We start from the raw sequence: 21,817 nt of genomic DNA, 5'->3' as shown, positions 1-21,817 counted from the left end.
TAGTGAATAAAAGTTAAGTATATATAACAACAGTGGTGTTTATAACTAGATGGTGATGATGATGATGATTAGGAGGAGGAGGAGGAGGAGGAGGACACTGGCAGCTAACTTAGGCTGGTAATTTGCCAAAGATAATGGTGATTGTGACGATAGTGATGAAGGTAACTGATGGTGATGATGGTGATAATATTAATACCTGACTGATAATCTGTTTTTGGTGATGCTTAATGTTGTGGTGATAAGCGGTGGTGATGATACCTGGTGGTGGTGGTGGTGGTGGTGGTGGTGGGTATTTAGCCAAGAACACTCACTCCACCTTATTTACACCTGGCCTGGGGCTGTGTATCTGGACGTGTCTCCCACCACCACCACCACCACCCACGCGGACACCCACACAGGCACCCTCACCCCTCCATCATCCTCCACACTCACAGTACCACAATACCCTCGCTTCAACCGCCCTTGCATTGGAAACGGAGATTAGATTTATAACAGACTTTTAACACATCATCACGAATCTCCAATCATTCTTCAGCCTCTCAAAAGATTCACTAATCGTTTTTTTTTTTTTTAAGCGGCGAAAAGGATGAATAGATGAAAACAGCGTGATTAGTATGCGGATAAAGGTGTACTCAATCCCAATTCCTTGCCACCCGTCTCTAATCATTCTCCAGTCTTTCCAATCCCTATGCCTTGCCACTCCTCTCCAATCATTCTCCAGTCTTTCCAATCCCTATGCCTTGTCACCCATCTCCAATCATTATCCAGTCTTTCCAATCCCTATGCCTTGCCACCCATCTCCAATCATTCTCCAGTCTTTCCAATCCCTATGCCTTGCCGCCCCTCTCCAATCATTCTCCAGTCTTTCCAATCATAATACAGTAGCTATATTTTAGGATAGGCAAAAGAACGAGATGATGGACTGAAAATATCATGACTGAGATGCAGAATAAATCTTAAATTATCCCTGTTCATTACCACTCATGTCCGATCGTTCTTTTATGGTCAGTTCCACAGTCCAACTCAGTGTCATTGTTACCGCGCAAACCAAACTTCCATGATAGTTCGTTTCTTTTAATAGTCCATACCCAAGTCTTGAAAGCTTTCCTGTGTGGCTTCTCCAAAATGTTTATCTACTTTATCGACACCAGCCACAATAAAAGGAACGTTCGTATTACTCTGTGTATTTTTTTTACAGCAAAGGAGACAGCACAAGGGCACAAAAAAAGGAAACAACAATAAAAAAAAAAGCCCGCTACTCGCTGTTCCTCCTATGGTTTGGGAGCTTGTAAACTTGTTATGTTGGAATGTGGATCTGAGTCTAAGTTCGCCTCTCCAGTCATATTCTCGTCGCTGTGTTTTAGGCTCGGCGGAGGGGCGGGAGGAGGGACTGAATAAGCGTGATCGGGAGATAAATAGAGGGAGACAGACAGGGAGGGAGGCAGGGTGGGGCAGGGAGGAGGGGGCAGGGGGGCAGGGGGCCGCGTACGTGCCCACGAAGACAGGACTGTTGACAGAGTGGAGTCTGGCCGCATCGTCGCCTGTCTTACATATACACGACTCTCGTTTGGACTGTTGGCTCACTATCCCTCATCACGCAGACCTCTCCCCCCACCCCCTCTCTCTCTCTCTCTCTCTCTCTCTCTCTCTCTCTCTCTCTCTCTCTCTCTCTCTCTCTCTCTCTCTCTCTCTCTCTCTCTCTCTCTCTCTCTCTCTCTCTCTCTCTCTCTCTCTCTCTCTCTCTCTCTCTCTCTCTCTCTCTCTCTCTCTCTCTCTCTCTCTCTCTCTCTCTCTCTCTCTCTCTCTCTCTCTCTCTCTCTCTCTCTCTCTCTCTCTCTCTCTCTCTCTCTCTCTCTCTCACTCTCTCTCTCTCTCTCTCTCTCTCTCTCTCTCTCTCTCTCTCTCTCTCTCTCTCTCTCTCTCTCTCTCTCTCTCTCTCTCTCTCTCTCTCTCTCTCTCTCTCTCTCTCTCTCTCTCGCTCTCTCCCTCGCTCTCGCTCTCTCTCTATGTTTTCTTATATTAGTTTGTCTTTTGTTAATTCCTTTATTAGCTAATTCTCTATCGCTATATTAATCTGTTTTTCTCTGCGTCTCTTGTGTCTTTCTGTTTGTCTCTCTGTCTGTCTGTCTGTCTGTCTCTGGTTGTGTGTGAATGCATCTCTCCCCGTCTCCCACAATTCTCTTTCTTTCCTGTCTCCTTGTCTATTCTCTTTCTCTCCTCCTCCTCCTCCCTGTCTCTTCCTCTTGTCTTCACTCCTCCCTCCCCATTTTTCCTCTCCCTCCCTCACCACTCCCTCCCTGTCTCTTTTATTGTCTCCCTTCTCCTCTCTCCCTCCCTCCCGCTGTCTTTCTCTCTCTCTTTCTCATCCCTCATGTTTGTCAGTCATTCCCTGCCTCCCCCCCATTCCCCCTGCCTTCCCTCCGTCTCTCCTCTCCCTTTTCCTTCTCTTCTATAAACAATTACACACATAATAAAACGGTTTAGACAGAGAGCAGAAAAAAACATTCGTGTTAGCTCGGCGCTGTTTACCTTTTTTTAATCACATCGTCGTTTCCTCTTTGTTTTTCATCATCACGTCCTGTTATGAATTTTTTACCCCCTGCCTCCGCCCACGTTGTATTGTCTATTCCCCTCCCCCCCTCCCCCTACCTTCCCCCTCCCCCCGTGGGCTTGGAAAGGTCTTGAGTGACGTTCATCATTATCTTGGAGTAGTAAGGCTCGTTCTCTTCTCTGCCTCTCCATCTCTGTGTTGCATTTTATTCGTTCGTTCTTCTCTTTTTTTTGTTGTTGTTGTTTGTGTGTGTGTGTGTGTGTGTGTGTGTGTGTGTGTGTGTGTGTGTGTGTGTGTGTGTGTGTATCGTTTTAACTAATTACTTTTGTCAATCTCATTCCCTTCATCTTATTTTTTTCTTTCCCTCGTTTTATAATCTTCTCTCTCATTGTTTCTTTTTCTTTTTCAGCTTTCTTTGTTCCGCTATGTCTCTTTCTCTGCCTCCTCCTCCATCTTGCTTTCTGTTTTGCTTTTCACCTCTTTATCTGCTCATTTCGCTGCATATCTTGTTCTCTGCGTCAGTCTTTATCACATTTGCGTCTCATTAATTCGCTTCTGCCTCGAGCTCTGCCATGTTCTCTTAATCCATTCCGTCACTTTGTTGTCTTTGTCATTATCTCAGTCTTCATCGCGTTTTCTGCCTCAGTCGCTGTAGCCTCGGCCTCTGCCACGTTCTCCTGATTCATTCCCTGTCTTATTCTCTATCTCCGCCTCGGCCCCGTACGTGACTTCGCCGCCGCTCGCCTCCACGCGCCGCCTCGAAAAATCCTCCGCTGTTAGTCCTTTAGCGGCAAGTTTTCTCCACTCATGACCAAGTTGAGGTTCTGCGACTCATTCCCTTGTGTGCTCTGACGGAATGAATGGGATGCTCTCTATGCCTGCCTTCTTGACTGACTGACTGGATGGCTGACTGTCTGGTTGGCTGACTGAATAACTAGCAGACTATTTGACTGAATAACTCAGACTAAATAACTAACTGGCTGAGTTGTTGACTGACTGGATAACTGACTGACTGATTTGTTTATCCTCAATATATTCCAGGCATCAAACTACGAACAACGAAGAGAACATAATTAAACTTTAAATATTAGGCTTCAATCCTTTATAAGAACACGACCAACCATCCAAGATTTTTCTGTCTATAAATATCACGTAGCTTTAGCCTTCACTCAGTTTTCTTCCTTGATTCTACTCTACCTCAAGCTTTTACGTAGTTTTTCTTCCCTAATTGTATGATTTAAACCTTCACACAGTTTTTCTCCCCAGATTCTATTCTTCTTTAAGCCTCCACGTAGTTTATTTTTTCCACAATTCTATTATTTTGTAAAAACTCCACGTAGGGTTTCCTCCCTGATTCTGTTATTCAAACCTTCACGTCAATTTTCTTCCCTGATGTTATTGCTTAAGCCTTCACTTAGTATTTCTTTTTTTACTCTATTCCTTGAACCTCAACGTAATTTTTCTTTCCCGTTTCAATTCATTAAGCATTCGTGTAGCTTTTTTTTTTTCTCTTCAACACCGCCCCGGAAACACATATGACGCGCAACTCACGTATCAGGAACCTCAAGCACTCGGGCCATAAAACAACAAGGATCCGGAAATACGCATCTCAGCCCTGCACGAGTACGATCGAAGCCGTGTTATCAGGATCCGGCGCTAAAGAAAGGGATTATCGAGGGGCTGAGTCCGTCCTGAGGTGCTGAGAAGGCGAGTGCTGAGTTCCGCGCGTCTGTGAATTTTTTTAATCTTGCTCAACAAAGAAAAGTTGGTGGGATATTTTTCTTTATTACCGTGAGATGTTGATTGAGAGGAACTGTCTTTTTTTGTTTTGTTTTTTTATGAGTTGGTGTTTTTATTTGAATTTTCGCTTCCTCCTCATTATCCTTCTTCTCGTCCTCTTTTCTTGTTATTTATGTTTTCCTTCTCCCTCTTCTTTTCCTCTTCGTGTTCGTTTTCTCCTTTTTAATTTTTTTTTTTTTACTTCCTCTGCTCTTATTCTTTCTCATCCAATTCGTTTCTCTTTGTCGTTCTTCCTGTTTTTCCCCCGTATCCCATTTTCTTCGTTAACTTCCCTCTCAAGTTTTTCTATATCCTCCACATTTAGCTTCTTTTCCCCTTTTTTCTCTCCAGCTATTACTCCTCTTCCACCTCTCTGTAGCTCCCCTTCTTCCTCCTTTCCCTTCTCACCTGTGCACCTGCGTCTGGCCTCGGCTCACCTGGGGAACACCAAAAGGAGACAGGCACGAGGGTCTGACGCAGCGGAAGGGCGATGGAGTACCGTGGTTTCTCGTCTTGTGACCTCGCATTAATTTCGTGCTGGCCCTACCCGGAGGCGGCACCTTTGTTCGCACTTATCAAACGACCCGACCACCTCGTTGCCTCGTCAAGTCCGCGGCACATCTGGGCGGCGGCGGGAGGCGGGGAGCACCCTTCTGTGGGGCCGGATATTGGCTGTGGCTGGGCGGCGGGGCGGCTCGAACCTGTCACTGCCCTGCGTGTCTTCCGTCAGAGGCGAGGCGACGCGCGGTAGACAGGACAGAGAGGACAGTGGAGCTTCTTTACCCTTTGATCTTGTACGTGTTCTTTGTGTGTGGGTGGGGGGCAGGGTGTGTGTGTGTGTGTGTGTGTGTGTGTGTGTGTTTGTGATGTCATGTGCGTGCCGTTCAGACAGTGTACGTGTGTGTATATGAAAGGAGAATGCAAACACTCCATCAGTCATGTATTATATAAACTGATCAGAGCCCCTTCATCTAACCCCGACTGGCCCCTTACCTCTATCTCCCCATCCTTCCCTTCCCTTCCCCATCATTCCGCTTTATTCCCCTTCTTTCTGCAGTCCTTTCTCCTCCATCTTTCCCTATACTCAGATTTCCTTCCATCCCCTTCCTTCTGCATCCCTTCTTCCTACATTTTTACCTCTCCTTAAATTCAATCTCCTTCCTTCATATTATTTTCTTCCTTCTCATTCCTACTCTCTATCCATGCTTCCATTCTTCCTTTATTCCTTTCAGCCCCCATCTTTCCCCTCCCATCTCCAGGCAAACCCTTCAAATCCCCCTTCATTCCCTTTTTTCTTTATTTTTTAAATCCCAGTTCGACCTATTCCTTCTTCAGGCAAACTCTTTCATCCCATCTTCTTTAGCTTCTGATCGTGTACGTGGTCTGTGTGTGGGTGGATGGGGGGTGGGAGGTAGGGGAAGGTGTGTGAAGGTGTGTGTCTCTTCATCCTTGTACCCTCCGATTACTCTCACTTTCCAGGAGCAGCGAGTAGTGGGCTTTTTTTTATTGTTTCCTTTTTTTGTGTGCCCTTGTGCTGTCTCCTTTGCTGTAAAAAAAAAAAATCACCTTTCCTCATTCTTCTTCAGTAACTCCTTTATATTCCTCATTCTACAGTGCTCATCCATCCGTGCAGCACATCCTCCCTCTCCCCGCACTCAGTCTCTAACGCCATTACGCCCCCGCCCGCCTCCCATTGCAGCCCTCCATCATGTCTGGTCACGCCTTCGTTGACAGCTGATTGGTAAGCCTCAGGGTGGGCCTCAGAAGGGGGGTGTCAGGGGAGGTGCTGGGTCATTCGTCAATATTACGAGTTAAAACCCTGACGACATCCTCCTCTTTTGCCTCTTCCTTCACCTTCTCTCACCTCCTCCTCCTCCTCCTCCTCCTCCTCGTTGTTACCTCTTTCATCATCATCCTCCTCCTCCTCCTTTTTGTTATTACGTCTTCCATCAACAGCTTCACCTCCTCTTCCTCCTCCTCCTCCTCCACGCTGACCTCATCCTCTTCTTTTTTTCCCTCCTCTTTTCTCCTTGTTATCGCCTCCTCCTCTTCCTTCTGTCGTGAGTGCGTGCGTGTGTGCGTGCTTGAGTGTTCGTGTGCATTTCACGTTATCTCAAATCACCGATACTTTGCCGGATCAAGAGTTTTGCGACCTCGGATGTTTTTTGTTATCGTTACCGCTATTGTTATTGTTGTTGGTGATGGTGGTGCAGGTGTGATTGTTTATGATGCTGACGCTGTTTATGTTTGTTTATGTTTATGTTGTTATTGTTTTTTGTTGTTGTTGTTGTTACTCTCATCAAAGCTACGACGATGTGAAAAAGCTGCGTATGTAACGAAGGAGAAAACTCACCCAAAGAAAACGATACAAGAATGGAATAGAAAACGGGAAGAGGTGTATAGAAGCATCAAGTAAGACACACACACACACACACACACACACACACACACACTTCCTTCCACCCACCCGTCCACCCATTTCCTCTCCTCTCTCTCTCTCTCTCTCTCTCTCTCTCTCTCTCTCTCTCTCTCTCTCTCTCTCTCTCTCTCTGCATCACCTTTCCCTAATAAGCTTTCCACAGGTGAGCAGGTGATTGAATGCTTTACCTGGTCACTAATCAATACAGGTGCATATGAACACACCTTAACCCCTTCCCCCTTTCCTCTTCCTTCCCCTTCACCCCCCCTCTCCCTCCCCTTCGGCGCTCACCTATAAATAAGTAAATAGTTTCCTTACAAAATGCTCCCTTGTGACCCTGGGTGAGAGAGAGAGAGAGAGAGAGAGAGAGAGAGAGAGAGAGAGGTAAAAGAAAAGTAAAAATCTATATAAGTAAAAAAATGAATATAATAAGCAAAAGAAGATTATATGAACAAAGTAGGCAAAACAAAAAAAGAAAATAAAGAAGAAGAAGAAGAAGCAGAAGAAGAAGAAGAAGAAGAAGAAGAAGAAAAAAAGAAGAAGAAAACGAAAAAGAAGAAGAAGAAAACGAAAAAAATAAAAAGAAGAAAAAGAAACCGATTAAACACAATAATCAGAGTAACAACACCGCCGCCTGACCCCTTTCCTTCACTCATTCCCATCAAGACAAGCGCGCCCGTCACTATTCCGTCCGTTATCGCCGCCGGAAAGGGAAGACCGAGGAAGAGAGAAGTGCGACGCAGAAAGTGGAGCGCACAAGAGCGAGAGATAACGAAGTATGTGGCACACTTCGTCGAAAAATTCCTGCGATAAAGCGAAAGATAAGCGAGGGAAGCGAAGGAACAAAACGTGAAGAATAAAAGATCAAATGAGATTCCGTACTAATGTTTATCCTTCCTGAGTCAGATTGGATCCAAGTTTTATTGAAGTTTCTATTAATTTGCGTGGCAGCAGCAAAACAAAACTTAAAATATAATAAAACTGGAATTAAAAGAAAAGGGACACAGGTGTAAGATTTGCGTTGTATATAAAAGGTGGTTATAAGTAAAAAAATAAACGTAATAATAATGATGATGATGATAATAGTAACGATAAAGCCATGGTAGTTGTCGATATTAAATTCTTGAAAAACGAATACGAATTTCTAACGTAGCATATTATTATTATTATCAATATTATTATTATTATTACTACTATCTTTTATTATTATTTTCATTATTATCATTATTATTGATATTGTTACTATTGTAATAATCATTGTTAAAGTTTTATTTATTTTAATTACTACTATCTCCTATTAGGCCTACTACTATAAAACCGGTGTGTGTGTGTGTGTGTGTGTGTGTGTGTGTGTGTGTGCGTGTGTGTGTGTTTGGTATTGATCGTATGACCTTCACAATTTAGGGAGAAACGAGGCAACACACACGCACGCACACACACACACACACACACACACACACACACACACACACACACACACACACACTTCACTATTATATTATTCCTATCTTTCTTCCTTTAAACTACTCTGTGGGCCGTGAGTGACTGCCCCCTCCCCCCCCCCCTTCTTCTTTTATAAACGCTAAAAAACAATAAAAAACAACTTATAGTCCCGTCTCCTTTGCTTCTCTGCTTTATATACCGTTTCATTTAACTTCTTTGCTTTATTTTATTTGTTTCTTCTTTGTTGTTGATTATAAATTTACTAACATTACTATTCTTTTTAGTTTTTTTTTTATTATATTGTTTTTCTTTCTTCTCTTGGTTAGACATATTGAATTTCTCTATTGTTTTCGTCTACATTTATTTATAACGTCGAGAAAGTTTTGTTCGATTCAATATGTTTCGGTCACACGTTTCTCTCGTTCATGTATTACAAAGTCCATGGCGTTGGGTTCATGGCACACACACACACACACACACACACACACACACACACACAAACACACACATCACATGCATAAATAATCAGGTAAATAAATACAGGAATAACAAACGACAGGTAGACAAACAGCCAGGTAAGGACGGACAGACGTAACTCCTCGGGTGAACAAACAGCGTCGGCCTGCTCTCTAAGCACCTGGGTTATAAATGTCTGTCCGTCCGTCTTCGTGTGATGATAAAGACACGCCTCGCTCGTAGCCCCGACTCCCGAAGTGCAATCCTATAGTGCTTTCGTTTTTTTTCTCTCCAGCGACTGTGGCACTTCGGAGACAAAGGGGAATGGTTTGTATGCGGGAACAAGTATTGATGAACACCCAAATTCCTTCCCCTCCTGTCTCTCTCTCTCCGACATATGACCACAGATGTTGCGCCGACTAAACGAAACTTTCCAACTTTTTCTTAGTCCTTTAGCCTTTCTTCTGAATTCTACATACCGTGCGTCCTCACCCATCGGCAAAAGAAAATATTGGACAATGCGAATATAGATAAAGACTGAAAAATGAGAGTAAGCGACGGTAATATGCGTAAAGAAGAAAAATGGCCTCAGACAGAGTTACCCTTTCAGATCTCTTCTACTAATATTACCACCATCAGTATCATATCACTTCTACAGCTAATAAACTCGCTCTCTTTCACTCTTTCATAAAGCATCGACTTCTTTTAGCCTTCCTTTTTAATCCTTCCTTTTGTTCTCGATCGCGTCTTTCATCGGCGGGAATAAAATATGTTTATGAATCTAAAAAAGCAATAAGAAAAACAGGAAAGGACGAAAAACCGCGACCTAATCCTCATCAGCGTTAAGATTCGAAGCAAAAACCGAAGATAGAGAAATAATAAGAAAGAAATTAATAATAACATAAAAAGATGAATGAGAGATAAACCAAGGAACTAAACTAAGAGGAGATAACAAAAATAAACCTTGTAAGTGTTGGACGTTCTTAGATGTCTCAGCAAGTCTAAAAAATAGTTAACTAGAAAAATGATCATAACTGGAAAGATATGAAAAAACGAAAATGCAATATATGAGATAGCAAAAAAAAAAACAGGCGAAGACAAAACAAATAAAAGCCTATGTAATATTATTCAGGTCAAGGAAAAGGAAGGTTAATAAATAATATATGGAAAAAATTGAAAATGTAAAATAGATAGGAAGTGAGGAAAACAATTTGGAAAAACCGAAAAATATTAGAAACTAAACAACATTCTTTCCAAGTCAATAAAAACCGAAGCAAAATAACTAATTATAAGTAAACCTGTCAATAAAAAAGGGAAAAAGATAGAAAATTTAAACAAAAAAAGGAACCCAATAAAAATGCCCAAAATACATGAATCGAAAAATAATTACAGAAAGAAAAAGGAAAAATGAGCTACAGAGGGAAAGAAAGCAAGACACCAACGGAAAATAAATAAAAAGGAAAAAGGAAAAACAAAGAAAGAAAACAGGAGAAAACCAGAAACGAATAAGAAAGAAAAGAAAAAAACAGCTAAAGAAAACAACAGGGAAACAAGAAAAAAATAATTAGGTTTTGCCGATACGACATCCATAAAACTGAGCCTGAAACTGACTTAAACAAAACCCAAACTTAATGCAAATAAATAGGAAAAAAAAAACAGGAAATAAACCAGAGAAAAAAAATAACAGCCCCTATCAGACAACATTTAAAGCCCTGCCAATACCTCGTCCATAAACAGAGGCTCCCGAAAACAGTTCTGGGGAGACATTAATATTTCATGGCGGGGAGGCGAGCGGCGGTTGGCTGGAGACGTACAGTGCCATAAACCAAGTCGTGTCTCGTCCTGGGCGTGAAACAGACGAGGCCAGATACCGAGAACCCGCGAGAGAGAGAGAGAGAGTAATAACGCGAAAAGAGGATGAAAGAGAAAAAAATATAAGAAGCTATGAAGTGCAAAATCTATACCAGTTGAGAGAGAGAGAGAGAGAGAGAGAGAGAGAGAGAGAGAGAGAGAGAGAGAGAGAGAGAGAGAGAGAGAGAGAGAGAGAGAGAAGGAGGGAAAGAACAAAAGAGGGATAAATTAACTTTGAAAAAACAGGAATACCACAGGAGCGGGAATCACAGGAGGACGAGAGGCGCAGGGGAACAAAAGGTGCCTATCAAGCCCTCGCCTCGCCTCGCCCCGCGCCCCGCCGATGAAAGACGCGAGCGAGAACAAAAGGAAGGATTAAAAAGGAAAGCTAAAAGAAGTCGATGGTTTATGAAAGAGAGAAAGAGCCCGAGTTTATTAGCTGTAGAAGTGATATAATATTGGTGGTGGTAGTATTAGTGGTAGTAGTAGTGGTAGTGTTAGTGGTAGTAGAAGTAGTAGTATTGTTTTAAGAAGGAAATGATTGCTGAAAAATGTGTATATATAAGTAAAACCAAAATCTATAGTGGTTAAAATAGTAGTAGTAGTAGTAGTAGTAGTAGTAGTAGTAGTAGTAGTAGTAGTAGTAGTAGTAGTAGTAACAGCATCGGCATCCCAAATTGTACATAAAAGTAACTACACAAAAAAAAAAAAAAATAGAAATCATAAGAACGAATCAAAAATTAAAATGTGTGGATGGAGGAGGATACAAAATAAGCAGCGTCATAACTCCATGGATGCTTGATAAAAAAAAAAGACTGATTGTAATGTTTAACTTCAAATAGACGAAAAATAGACGGACATAATTTCCAATACAACTTGCCATAAATTCCTGTGCCTTCCCGGGTGATCAATATTCCTCTGAACTGACCTCAACAGGACTTTGTAATTTCATCAACTCGTCGCACTTTTCATCAGGGCCTCGCGGGTAATTAATGTGCCTCTAAATTGACCACACGGCCCCTTACCGCACCCCTTGACGGCCGAGCGTGCCCCTGACCGCTAAATAATGCGCGGCGGCCACGAGGGGAGGAAATTAAGCTCCTAAAAACAATAAGACAAAAGGCATCACCCGAAAAAAGATTGACTTGTTTTCTGAGGATGGTAATTTTTTTTTCCTCCCGTAAAGAAAAAAACAAAACACGAAAAAAAAAGGTTCTATTGATATTGCCGTAAAAAAAAATATTAGGTTCTCAAAACAATGAAGACTTATGATTTAGTGGGTTTCTAATATAAATGAATATAATTGATTGACAAATTGGACCACTGATTGCTAAAGAGATTCAGCATCCCGCCGACGGGCAATCGATGAGAATGATTTATAATTTTTTACCATGAATAAGAGAAAACAAATTAATCATCGGGTTAATATAAAAGTCCGCTTATTACACCGATTATTGCTGAGGAGCGATAGTGTGCCGCCAACAAGGGGCAAAGGAGAGTTATTGATTTCCTAACCGAAGAGGAAGGGAAATATAATCTTCTCTGGTTCCTGATATAAATTAACAAGGCTGACCACAAATTACACCTCAGATTGATGGAGTTAGAATTCTGCCAAAGAGCAATCAAAAGGAACAATATTGATTTCATGACCTAAGGAGAGGAAACATAATCTTGAGTTCATGATATAAGTGTCAACCCACAAATTTCACCGCAGATACTCGATTTAGAATTCGGGTGAAGAGCAATCTAAGGGAACAATATTGATTTCATGACCTAAGGAGAGAAAACATAATCTTGAGTTCATGATATACGTCTCAGCCCACAAATTTCACCGCAGATACTCGATTTAGAATTCGGGTGAAGAGCAATCGAAGTTAACATTATTGATTTCCTAACCCGAGGAAGAAGGAAACATAATATCCTTGGGTCCTGATATAAATTAACAAGGCAGAGCACAATTTACGCCACTGATTGTTGGAGTCAGAATTCCCCTAAAGATCAAAGAGAACTATTGATTTCATAACCGAAGAGTAGCCGGAAAGGAAGCACACATTTGTTCTTGGATTCCCGATGTAAGTCAGCGTTGAAGACCACGGCTCATATTACAGTATATTCAAGAGAGTTAACATAAAATTATTGTCAACATGAGATCGACTCGAGAACAATATAAATTCGTGAAAGAAACAGACCGGCTTATCTCAGTCAATAATTGTGATCCTGTACAGAAGCAAAACTTAAGCTGGCAAAAGGAAAGGAAGAAGATAAAATAGAAATTGGCGGAACTGAAATAAGCTTATCCACGCTGTCTGACGCAAGCCAAAACATTCACGCTAAGAAGAAGTGTTGCACAAAACCATCGCAGTCACCACTCAAGAGCGAACAAGGACACGGAAACAGACGCAACACACAAGCCAAGAATGAAGTGTTGCACAAGAGCGCTATACAAAGTCGCCAGCCAACAAGGACACGAAGGAGAGACGCAACACAGAGTCAAGTGGAGGCGGATAAATTATGCACCGGACACGGGTTAGCCGGGTGTCGCTCCAGTGTTGTTCAGGTGTTATTCACGTATTATTCAGGCGGCCTCGGCATTGCTGACTCCTGCGTGGGTGTGCGAGTATGTGTGCGTGAGTGCCGCGGCGCCAGACAACCCTGACACAGTAGAAGGAGATGTAGGCGGGAATGGCGGAGAGAAGATATTGCAGGGTGGCAGAGTGACAGCTGGAAGACAAGAAAGATCGGGCAACAAAGAGACAGACAGGGGCATTGAGGATAAAGTGAAAAACATGGAAACAGAGAGAACAGAGCATAAGGGTGTCAGGTGAGGGAGAAAATGGTATAAGACGAGAAATTCGACAGGGCAGGGAGACAGAGAGGACGTGAAAGGAGGGTGGCAGTAAGACAGAGGTTATGGATAAGAGCAGGAGACGGTGAGGACAGGGCAGGCAGGACGGAGGGGAACCAAGCAAGGGAGGAGGAAGGACAGGGACAGGAGGAGGAGCGGTAAGTGGCCGCCGCCCGCCCTGAGCTCTAATCCTGATGATCATTACAGGCTCGGGATCGATCCGCGGGAAGTAACCAAATTACCCGGCAATTACCCCGCGTCGACGAGAGGCGATCGAAAACCACAGAGGCCCGGCGGCTCCCGCGGGGCGTCGAGGTTACTGAGGGCGACTCCGATGGGCGCCACGACCCGCCGCCTCGGCACTCCCGTCGGCGGCGTGAGGGTCCCGCGTTGTGTTATTGTGACGATATTAGTGTTTCCAAGGCATGTTAAGGACTCTCCAAGGTTCTAGAACATGCAGAGGTGTCCATTGCTATTAGGTTTTTATTAGCGATACTGTCAAAGAGAGATTTATAGGGGTTCGCGTAGTGTTATGGCAACGTTTAAAAGTGTTCCTCAACCACCGAATTGATACATAAGGTTGTAGTTAACGTTAAGAAGTCCAGTGTATCTGATAGTGAACGTGACTGTTAGCGGAAGGAGTCTAAAGCGAGCAGACAACATGTAGTCTGCCGCCATCCTGTGAGTGTCCAGCGGTGGGTGCCTCGGCCGCCCATCCCGCCGTCATGTTTCCCCGTCTGTCCGCGTGAGTGAGGCCCCGCCGCTGACCCAGTGAGGCGTGATGCGGTTTCCCTCAAGGCGGTAATGGGCGCTGCCTCCGACTGGTGTTGTGTCTGAGGACTATGCGTCGATTGTTCCGTATAAAAAATGTGGAGGCCGAACCAATGTTGTCTTCGCCATAAATATATTGACGAGCCGATTGATCAAACTTCTGACACGACACGAGAGTGAATTACGATGTTACGAGCGTGGGAGGAAGGGAGGGAGCGAGGAACGGAGGGCGAAGGGAAGGGTACTCACCTAGATTGTCCTGGGGAGGAGGGAAGAGGAGGGAAGTCATGGCCGGGTGTCTCCCTCCCTGTCAGTGATGTTGTGGTGTTGTCAGTGGTGGTGGTGGTGGTGCTGCGGCCCGGGAAGTGTTACTGTCACTGGCACTGTCTTGGCACTAACACCCACTATCCTAGTCAAGGTTTGCCGCGGCACTGCACGAGTCGGTGCGTCGCGGGTGTCGGCGGGGCAGTTCCTGGCGGGGCAGGGCCAGCGGGAGGCGGGGCGAAGGCTACACAGGACACGGAAGGACAGTCGCCGCGTCCTCCCAGGTCCCGGCCGCGAATGAATCTCGGCAGAAGAAACGTCTTACGCTCATCTCCGGCGCGTCGCAGGGGCGGAGCGGGCGGCACGGGGCGGAGCCTGGCCCGCCGCCGCCGGCCAATGGCGCTCCGCGACACATCTCCACCCGAGCCGCCGCTATCGCTTCACCAGCATGTAAAACCACCGCTATATTGAAGTTTATTCCTAATGGAAAGGGACGGAAATCACGTACTTGGGTGTTCATAACCAGGTCGGCATTTGAGGCGAGGGAGGAACGAGATCTCGGGCCTCGAAGCGGCCGTCCTCGCCCTGTGTCGTTGCTTCCGCCCCCCCCCCCCACCCCCAGCCTGCCACACTCCCCCCCTCGCAAGACAATTTGATCTACAGTGCCCTGGACGGCGCGGGAGTAATGCGTCTCCCTGCCGTCCTTAGTGGCCTCGTTACGTACACCGGCGGGCGGGCTGGGCGGCGGGCGGCGGGCCTCTCACGCCCCATTAGCCGCCCGCTGGAGTGGCCGCGCGGGCACGCTCCACCCGGAATCACTTCATATTTCTGACGAGGCTGACAACGCCGCTCTGCCGCCGCCACCACCACCACCGCCGTCGCTTGGTTCCTCCACACCACAAGGCAAGGGCGCCCTGCAGCCTGCGTGGAGGGCCGCAGGCTGCCTCTCGCCGCCGTTCCCAGACCTTTGGAGGATAAAGAGTTCGGGCACAATACCGCTGTTTTATGTCCTCGCGGAGTCCATTACCTTAAGTGATCAATAGAGGAGCGCGTCCGGCCTCAAGACTCTTCTTGTTGACACAGCGACGCCCCCCCCTGCCCCCCTCTGCCGCCCCTCGCCCCCCACCCTCGTAAACCTTCAGACTTAATGGAAATTTTTTGAATAATTATTTACAATGTGGCGTTTCTCTCCGGCATTCTCACCATCGACAATCAATGGACAGTACTGCCGCCACCACCGCCACCGCCACTACTGCCGAACTGACGCACCTTCCTTACCCTCCTACTCTTTCTCTCTGTTCCTCTCTCTGTCTCCCTCTTCGTTGTCCTCCACCACCACCGCTACCACCACCACCGAACTGACGCACCTCCCTTCCTACTCTTTCCCTCTCTCCCTTTCTTTCTTTCTCTCCTTCCTCCTCGTCCTCCACCTTCCAATAAATCGCCTCGGAGTCAGATTCCCTCCCTCGCCCGCCCCTCGCCGCTCCTGAGCAGAAAGTGGCGTGCGCCCTGACGCTCCCCGAGGCACAGACGAAAGTAACACCGCGATTGCTACTCCCTCAGATACCAGAAGCTCCTCGGCCTCACCTGCAGCGCCTATTAGTGCCTCCAGGTGTTCAGGGGGCAGGTGGCGATAGGTGGTGATTGGTGCGTCTCGCTTGGTTAACTAGTGTGTCGTTTTACGGCCTCGAGTGTTGCTTTTGGTACTTCAACATTGATTTTATCTGTTCACCGCGACGCCGTTACCCGTTGTTCTGTTTGGTGGCTCCGTTTGTCCCGTCTTTGTCTTGTTTCTCACTCACGTAGCAATGTTTCTTTCTTTAATCCCCTTCCCTCCTCCTCCTCCTCCTCCTCTCTCTCCCTCTCCCACTCCCTCTCCCTCCCTCCCTCTCTTTCAGCCGGACAACAGTTGGTTCCCATCGATCATAAATACACACACACACACACACACACACACACACACACACACACACACACACACACACACACACAGTCACGGCCAACAACCCTTCCCTTCCCTTTCTCCCTTCCTCTCCCCTCTCCCTCAAGATCAACTACTCCTCCTCCTCCTCCTCCTCCTCCTCAGCATAACAAAGATTAGACACAAAGCCAGCCATAGTATCATGTCTTAGAGAGGTAGCAAGTGTCTTATGTCTACAGAAGGTTACTGAGAGGAGTCAATGCATATATAGTTATCAAATATAGTAATGACATTCGTATATTCATAATCGTAGAAAATATGTCAAAAAATAATGAGGGAAAAAGAAAAGAGCGGTGAGGAAAGTTAATATGTAATCGGAAAACCTCTAACATATATCCTCTTTTTTTTTTTTTGTAGTGTGCTAAATATAAGGTTCAAGGCTGTATAGAATTTTAGCAATAAAAGAATAATATAACTGAAAAAAAAAAAACAGAAAATTGATCTTGCACTTTCTTTTCCTTATTCAGTACGTCAAGTTTAAGGGCGAAGATTTTAAGAGTGAAAAAGAAAGAGAAGAAAAGAAAAACAGTTCACCAATTCGTTTATTATTTTCTCTTTATTTATCCTTGGCGTCAAGTTTAAGGGGGAAAATTTTAGGAGAGGAAAAGGTAGAGAATAATAGGAAAATAGTTTACCTTAATGTTTTTTTTATACTTTTTTATACTTTTATACTTTTTTATACTTTTTTATACTTTTTTTATACTTTTTATACTCGGCGTTGGATCCTTTTTATACTCGGCGTTGGATACTTTTTATATTCGGCGTTGGATACTTTTTATACTCGGCGTTGGATACTTTTTATACTCGGCGTTGGATACTTTTTATATTCGGCGTTGGATACTTTTTATACTCGGCGTTGGATACTTTTTATACTCGGCGTTGGATACTTTTTATATTCGGCGTTGGATCCTCTGCTCAGGTGTTTCAGGTGATTAATAGGTGAATCCGATGTCTCTATTAGCTGCGTCTTTTCTTCGGGTTAATTGATTCTCCCTTAGCATTAATCATTGTCAACACACACACACACACACACACACACACACACACACACACGACCTCCGAAAAGTGACCTCACACTTCCCTCGGACACACCCATTAACACGCCTCCCCCACCTTTGATGACCTCCCTTCCTTCCTCCCTCTCTCCCTCCCTCCGTGCTCCCCTCCCTCCTCTCCCTCTTTCCCCCTCACCCTCTCTTGCCTCACCCTCCCTCTCTTTCCCCTCTCTCTCCATTCACTCTTTCCTACACCTCACTCCCCTCTCCCCTCTTCCTTCCTTCCCTCCTACCATCACAGTTGTCTCCCCTTACTCTCTCCCCTCACCTCTCCCTTTCTGATTCTCCATTTTCTCTCTCTCTTCTCCTTCCTCTCCTCCTTTCCCCTGTTTTCATCTCTTATCCTTCCCCTCACTTTCCCTCAATTCTTCTTTTCATTCCTCCTTCCTTTCCTTCCTTCTCTTCTGTTTCCTCTTCTATCCTCTTCCTCTTCCTCTTCCCTCTGCGTTTCCCCATCCTTCGCCTTCCCTCCCTTTATCTTTCCCTTCCCTTCTCTTCCCTTCCTTTCACTTCCTTTCCCTTCCCTTTCATTTCCCATCCCTTTCCCTTCCCTTCCCTTCCCTTCCCATCCCTTCCCTTCTCTTTCCCTTCCCTCACCTTCCCTCCCCTTCCCTTCCATTCCTTTCCCTTTCCTTCCCTTCCCTTCCCTTCTCTTCTCTTTCCCTTCCCTTTTAGGTTTGTGGGGAGTGTGACATTTACATTAGAGAGAAACGAGGGTCTGACTGACTTTGGTGATTTGAAAGCGAGAGGGAAGAGAAGAGAGAGGGAGAGGAAGCGGAAGGAAAGTAAAAGGGAAGAGGCGTATGAGTTCAGAGGGGAACGTAAAGAGGAGAAAAAAAGGGAGAGAGAGAAGGGTAAAGAGGCATAGCAAAGAGGGCAGAGGGAGTTTAACGCGTTTTTAGGGTGAAGGGAAGAGGAAAATCGGATCCAAATAAATGTGGAAATGTAAAGATTCGTCCCCGATGTAGAGAATGGGAAGGAAAACGTGTGGGAGGGGCGATGGATGGACGTGGAATGATGAAGATTATAAGTGTGGGGGGGAGGGGGGGATAGGGGAGGGGGATGTGTGTATGTGTGTGTGTGTGTGTGTGTGTGTGTGTGTGTGTGTGTGTTAAAACCAGTTAGAGGGAAAAAAATACATCGTCAGGTAACTCCAGTTCATATTACATCCATTTTTCGAACACACACACACACACACACACACACACACACACACACACACACACACACGCCATTAATCATTCCTCCTCATTTGACGTTCTCCTCCTGACGGCGAAGAAGCCTGACAAAGGAGGCAACAGTCTTCTCCATTACCACCTCTCACCTTCCCTCCCTCCCTCCCTCCCTCTCTTTCTCTCTCTCCCTCTCTCCTTCTCTCTCTCTCTCTCTCCCCCTCTGTACTTCTCACCCGCCTCCCCCTCCCCTCTCCCTCCCTCACTATAGACTTTCCCTCACTCACTCTCTCATTCTCTCCCTTCTCTCTCTCTTTCTCCCTTCTCTCTCTCTTTCTCCCTCTCTCTCTCTCTCTCTCTCTCTCTCTCTCTCTCTCTCTCTCTCTCTCTCTCTCTCTCTCTCTCTCTCTCTCTCTCTCTCTCTCTCTCTCTCTCTCTCTCTCTCTCTCTCTCTCTCTCTCTCTCTCTACTGAAACAGAGAGAGAGAGAGAGAGAGAGAGAGAGAGAGAGAGAGAGAGAGAGAGAGAGAGAGAGAGAGAGAGAGAGAGAGAGGTGACACAGAACCCGCAGTTTACAGTGTGACAAATTGTGACACGTGCTCGGGCAAGGGTGACCTCACGTGACCTTGACAGATCGCCTGTTACCCTGATGGTGACCCCGACGACCTCAGGCGAAAAGGAAACACGGGAACTTGAGGTCACAAAGAGAGCTGATGAGACAGGGCGAGGGGGAAGAGAAAGGGAAGAGGAGAAAGAAAATAGAGAGGAAGGAGCCGAGGAGGACTATAGTAAACAAAATGCAAACAGTAGTAGTAGTCGTAGTAGTAGTAGTAGTAGTAGTAGTAGTAGTAGTAGTAGTAGTAGTAGTAGTAGTAGTAGTAATCATTGCAGCAGGTAATTGAGGTTGCATTTAACTCCCTATCTTTTTCCCTCTTGTCTACTTGCCTGCTTTCGTCTATCTACTTACGTGCTTGCTCACCTGTCTACCTTTCTACCTTTTTATCTATTCACCTGTCTACCTCCTTACTTGTTCACCTTTCTGCTTACCTGCCTGCCTGCCTGCCTGCTTGCCTGCCTCTCCAAAAGCACACACGCTCCTCAGCCCCGAGACCTTCCCTGCTCGCGACTCACACTTCCCAAAATTATATTCAAGTTTATGCTTTCCTTTAGCGGCGATGTGCGGCGGCGCGTGACCTGAGGACCGCTGGCTGGCTGGCTGCGGCGGTGACTGACTGACTGACTGACTGACTGAAGGAAGGAAAAAAGGAAGGAATGGCTAACTGAATGACTCTCTAACTGAATCAATTAATGACTAAAGGACCTACTATAGCTGGTTTGGTGGCTTACTGAATGGTTGACTGACTGGTTGAGTGACTAACCGACTATTGAATTGCCGGCTAGATATGGTACTGGCTAACTGGTGGATGACTGAATGACTGGCTGACTGACCGATTGACTTACTGACTGACTGACTAATTGAATGGCTGACTGACTGAGTATATGAATGACTGCATGACTATCTAAAGAACTGACTGGCTAGTTGAGTGGTTGACTGACTGGTTAACTGACGGATGAAATGACTGACTGACTAACTGAGTGGTTGAACGACTGACTGATTGAGTGATGAACAGATTGACCAAAATAACTGTACGAGTCTAACTGCTTCAACGCCTGATCACCTGACTGACTGACTGATTAATTACTGCCTGGTAACTTGAGTGACTGATTGAGGATACCTGACTGAATAGCTGACTGACTTTCAATATAACGAACCAATTGACTGACTTACTGAATGAACACCTGACTGACTGATGGACTAACAAGGCGAATCGATGACTGGATGACTCTGGCAACGTTTGATCGATGGACTGACTGACTGGATGACTGATTGGAGAAGGTACCGGTTGTTTTAGGGACCAATGCGCTGACTGATGACTTTTCTGGTTGACTGGTTGACTCGTTTATGTGGTGATTTGTAAACCAGTGATGATATTTTTGGTTGTTGTAGTTACTGATTGACTGGGACGGTTTCTGGTTGACTGACTCACTGGATGGTTTCTGGCTACCAAAGTGACTTATGAGGTGGATTTTTTTAGCTGCACGAAAACGGGTATTATGAGAAATGACTGAATTTGTTTTTTATTCATTATTTCTTTACTCTCTCTCTCTCTCTCTCTCTCTCTCTCTCTCTCTCTCTCTCTCTCTCTCTCTCTCTCTCTCTCTCTCTCTCTCTCTCTCTCTCTCTCTCTCTCTCTCTCTCTCTCTCTCTCTCTCTCTCTCTCTCTCTCTCGGCTTTGACCTCAAACTTACCGTCTTTTTAAGTTTACCCCCAAAAATAATAGTTCTCCTTCATTCTTTTTCTCCCTTCCTTACCTTCCCCCTCTTCTCTCTCCCTCTCCACATCTCTCCCTCTCTCTCCCCCCTCTCAATACCCTCTCTGTACCACTCCTTCCCTCTCCCCTTATTTATCCCTCCATCCCCTTCACCTTCTCTCTACCTCTCCCTTCCTCTCCCCTCTCCCCCTCTTCTTGCTCTCTCTCCTCCTCCCCTTATATACCTCTTCCTCCCTCTCTCCCCACTCCCCCTCTTCTTGCTCTCTCTTCTCCTCCCCTTGTATACCTCTTCCTCCCCATCCTCCCTATCCCCCTCTCCCCCTCTACATCGAGACCTCTCCTTCAGCATAAAAACGAGGAGCGGGCCAAGATGGGGTGCCTCCTCCTCCTCTCCGCCTCTCACTTTATGCCCCGCTCTGAATGGCGGTTCGCGGACGAGCTTCCGGTGCAAAGGATCCCTAGATTTGGTTTCACGCTCCGGTTCCTACCTTTGGACGGCGACTACATCATTAAAACAGCCTGTGGGGGGGGCGGGGAAAGGTGTGAGGGGGAGGTCGGGGAAGATGTGTGGGTGTGTAATGGGGAGTGAGTGTACGCGTGTGTGGGTCGGGTACGTGTGTGTGTGTGTGTGTGTGTGTGTGTGTGTGTGTGTGTGTGTGTGTGTGTGTGTGTGTGTGTAGAGGGGACTAGTAAATGTGCGTTGCAAAGAAGGATATCGAGGGAAAGGAAAGTTAAGAGAGAGAGAGAGAGAGAGAGAGAGAGAGAGAGAGAGAGAGAGAGAGAGAGAGAGAGAGAGAGAGAGAGAGATACCCCCTCTAGTAAATCCCTCCCTACCCATGCCCCCTCCAACCTAACTCCCATATTCCTTTTTACTTCCTTCATCCATGCCAGTCTTCCT

At 45.7% G+C, this 21,817-nt stretch overlaps 1 protein-coding gene across 3 annotated transcripts in view; it reads right to left on the bottom strand.

Moving 5' to 3' along the window:
* Window positions 1-21,817, bottom strand: part of LOC126985452 (histone-lysine N-methyltransferase PRDM16-like) — a 124,907-nt gene that overhangs the window by 47,344 nt on the left and 55,746 nt on the right. For 2 of the 3 annotated variants that reach the window (XM_050840341.1, XM_050840362.1), the window contains exon 1: window positions 14,365-14,952. The exons of the other annotated variant lie outside the window; for it this stretch is intronic. In XM_050840341.1, the coding sequence (XP_050696298.1) occupies window positions 14,365-14,404 (40 nt within the window). In that variant the 5' untranslated portion in view covers window positions 14,405-14,952. Of the gene's footprint in view, window positions 1-14,364; window positions 14,953-21,817 lie in introns of those variants that run through there. 3 annotated transcript variants of the gene reach the window in all.

The sequence above is a fragment of the Eriocheir sinensis genome, chromosome 5 (genome assembly GCF_024679095.1).
Source record: "Eriocheir sinensis breed Jianghai 21 chromosome 5, ASM2467909v1, whole genome shotgun sequence".
NCBI classification, from domain to species: Eukaryota; Metazoa; Arthropoda; class Malacostraca; order Decapoda; family Varunidae; genus Eriocheir; species Eriocheir sinensis.
Note: the sequence above shows the minus strand (reverse complement) of the source record. Positions and strands in the feature narration are given on the sequence as shown.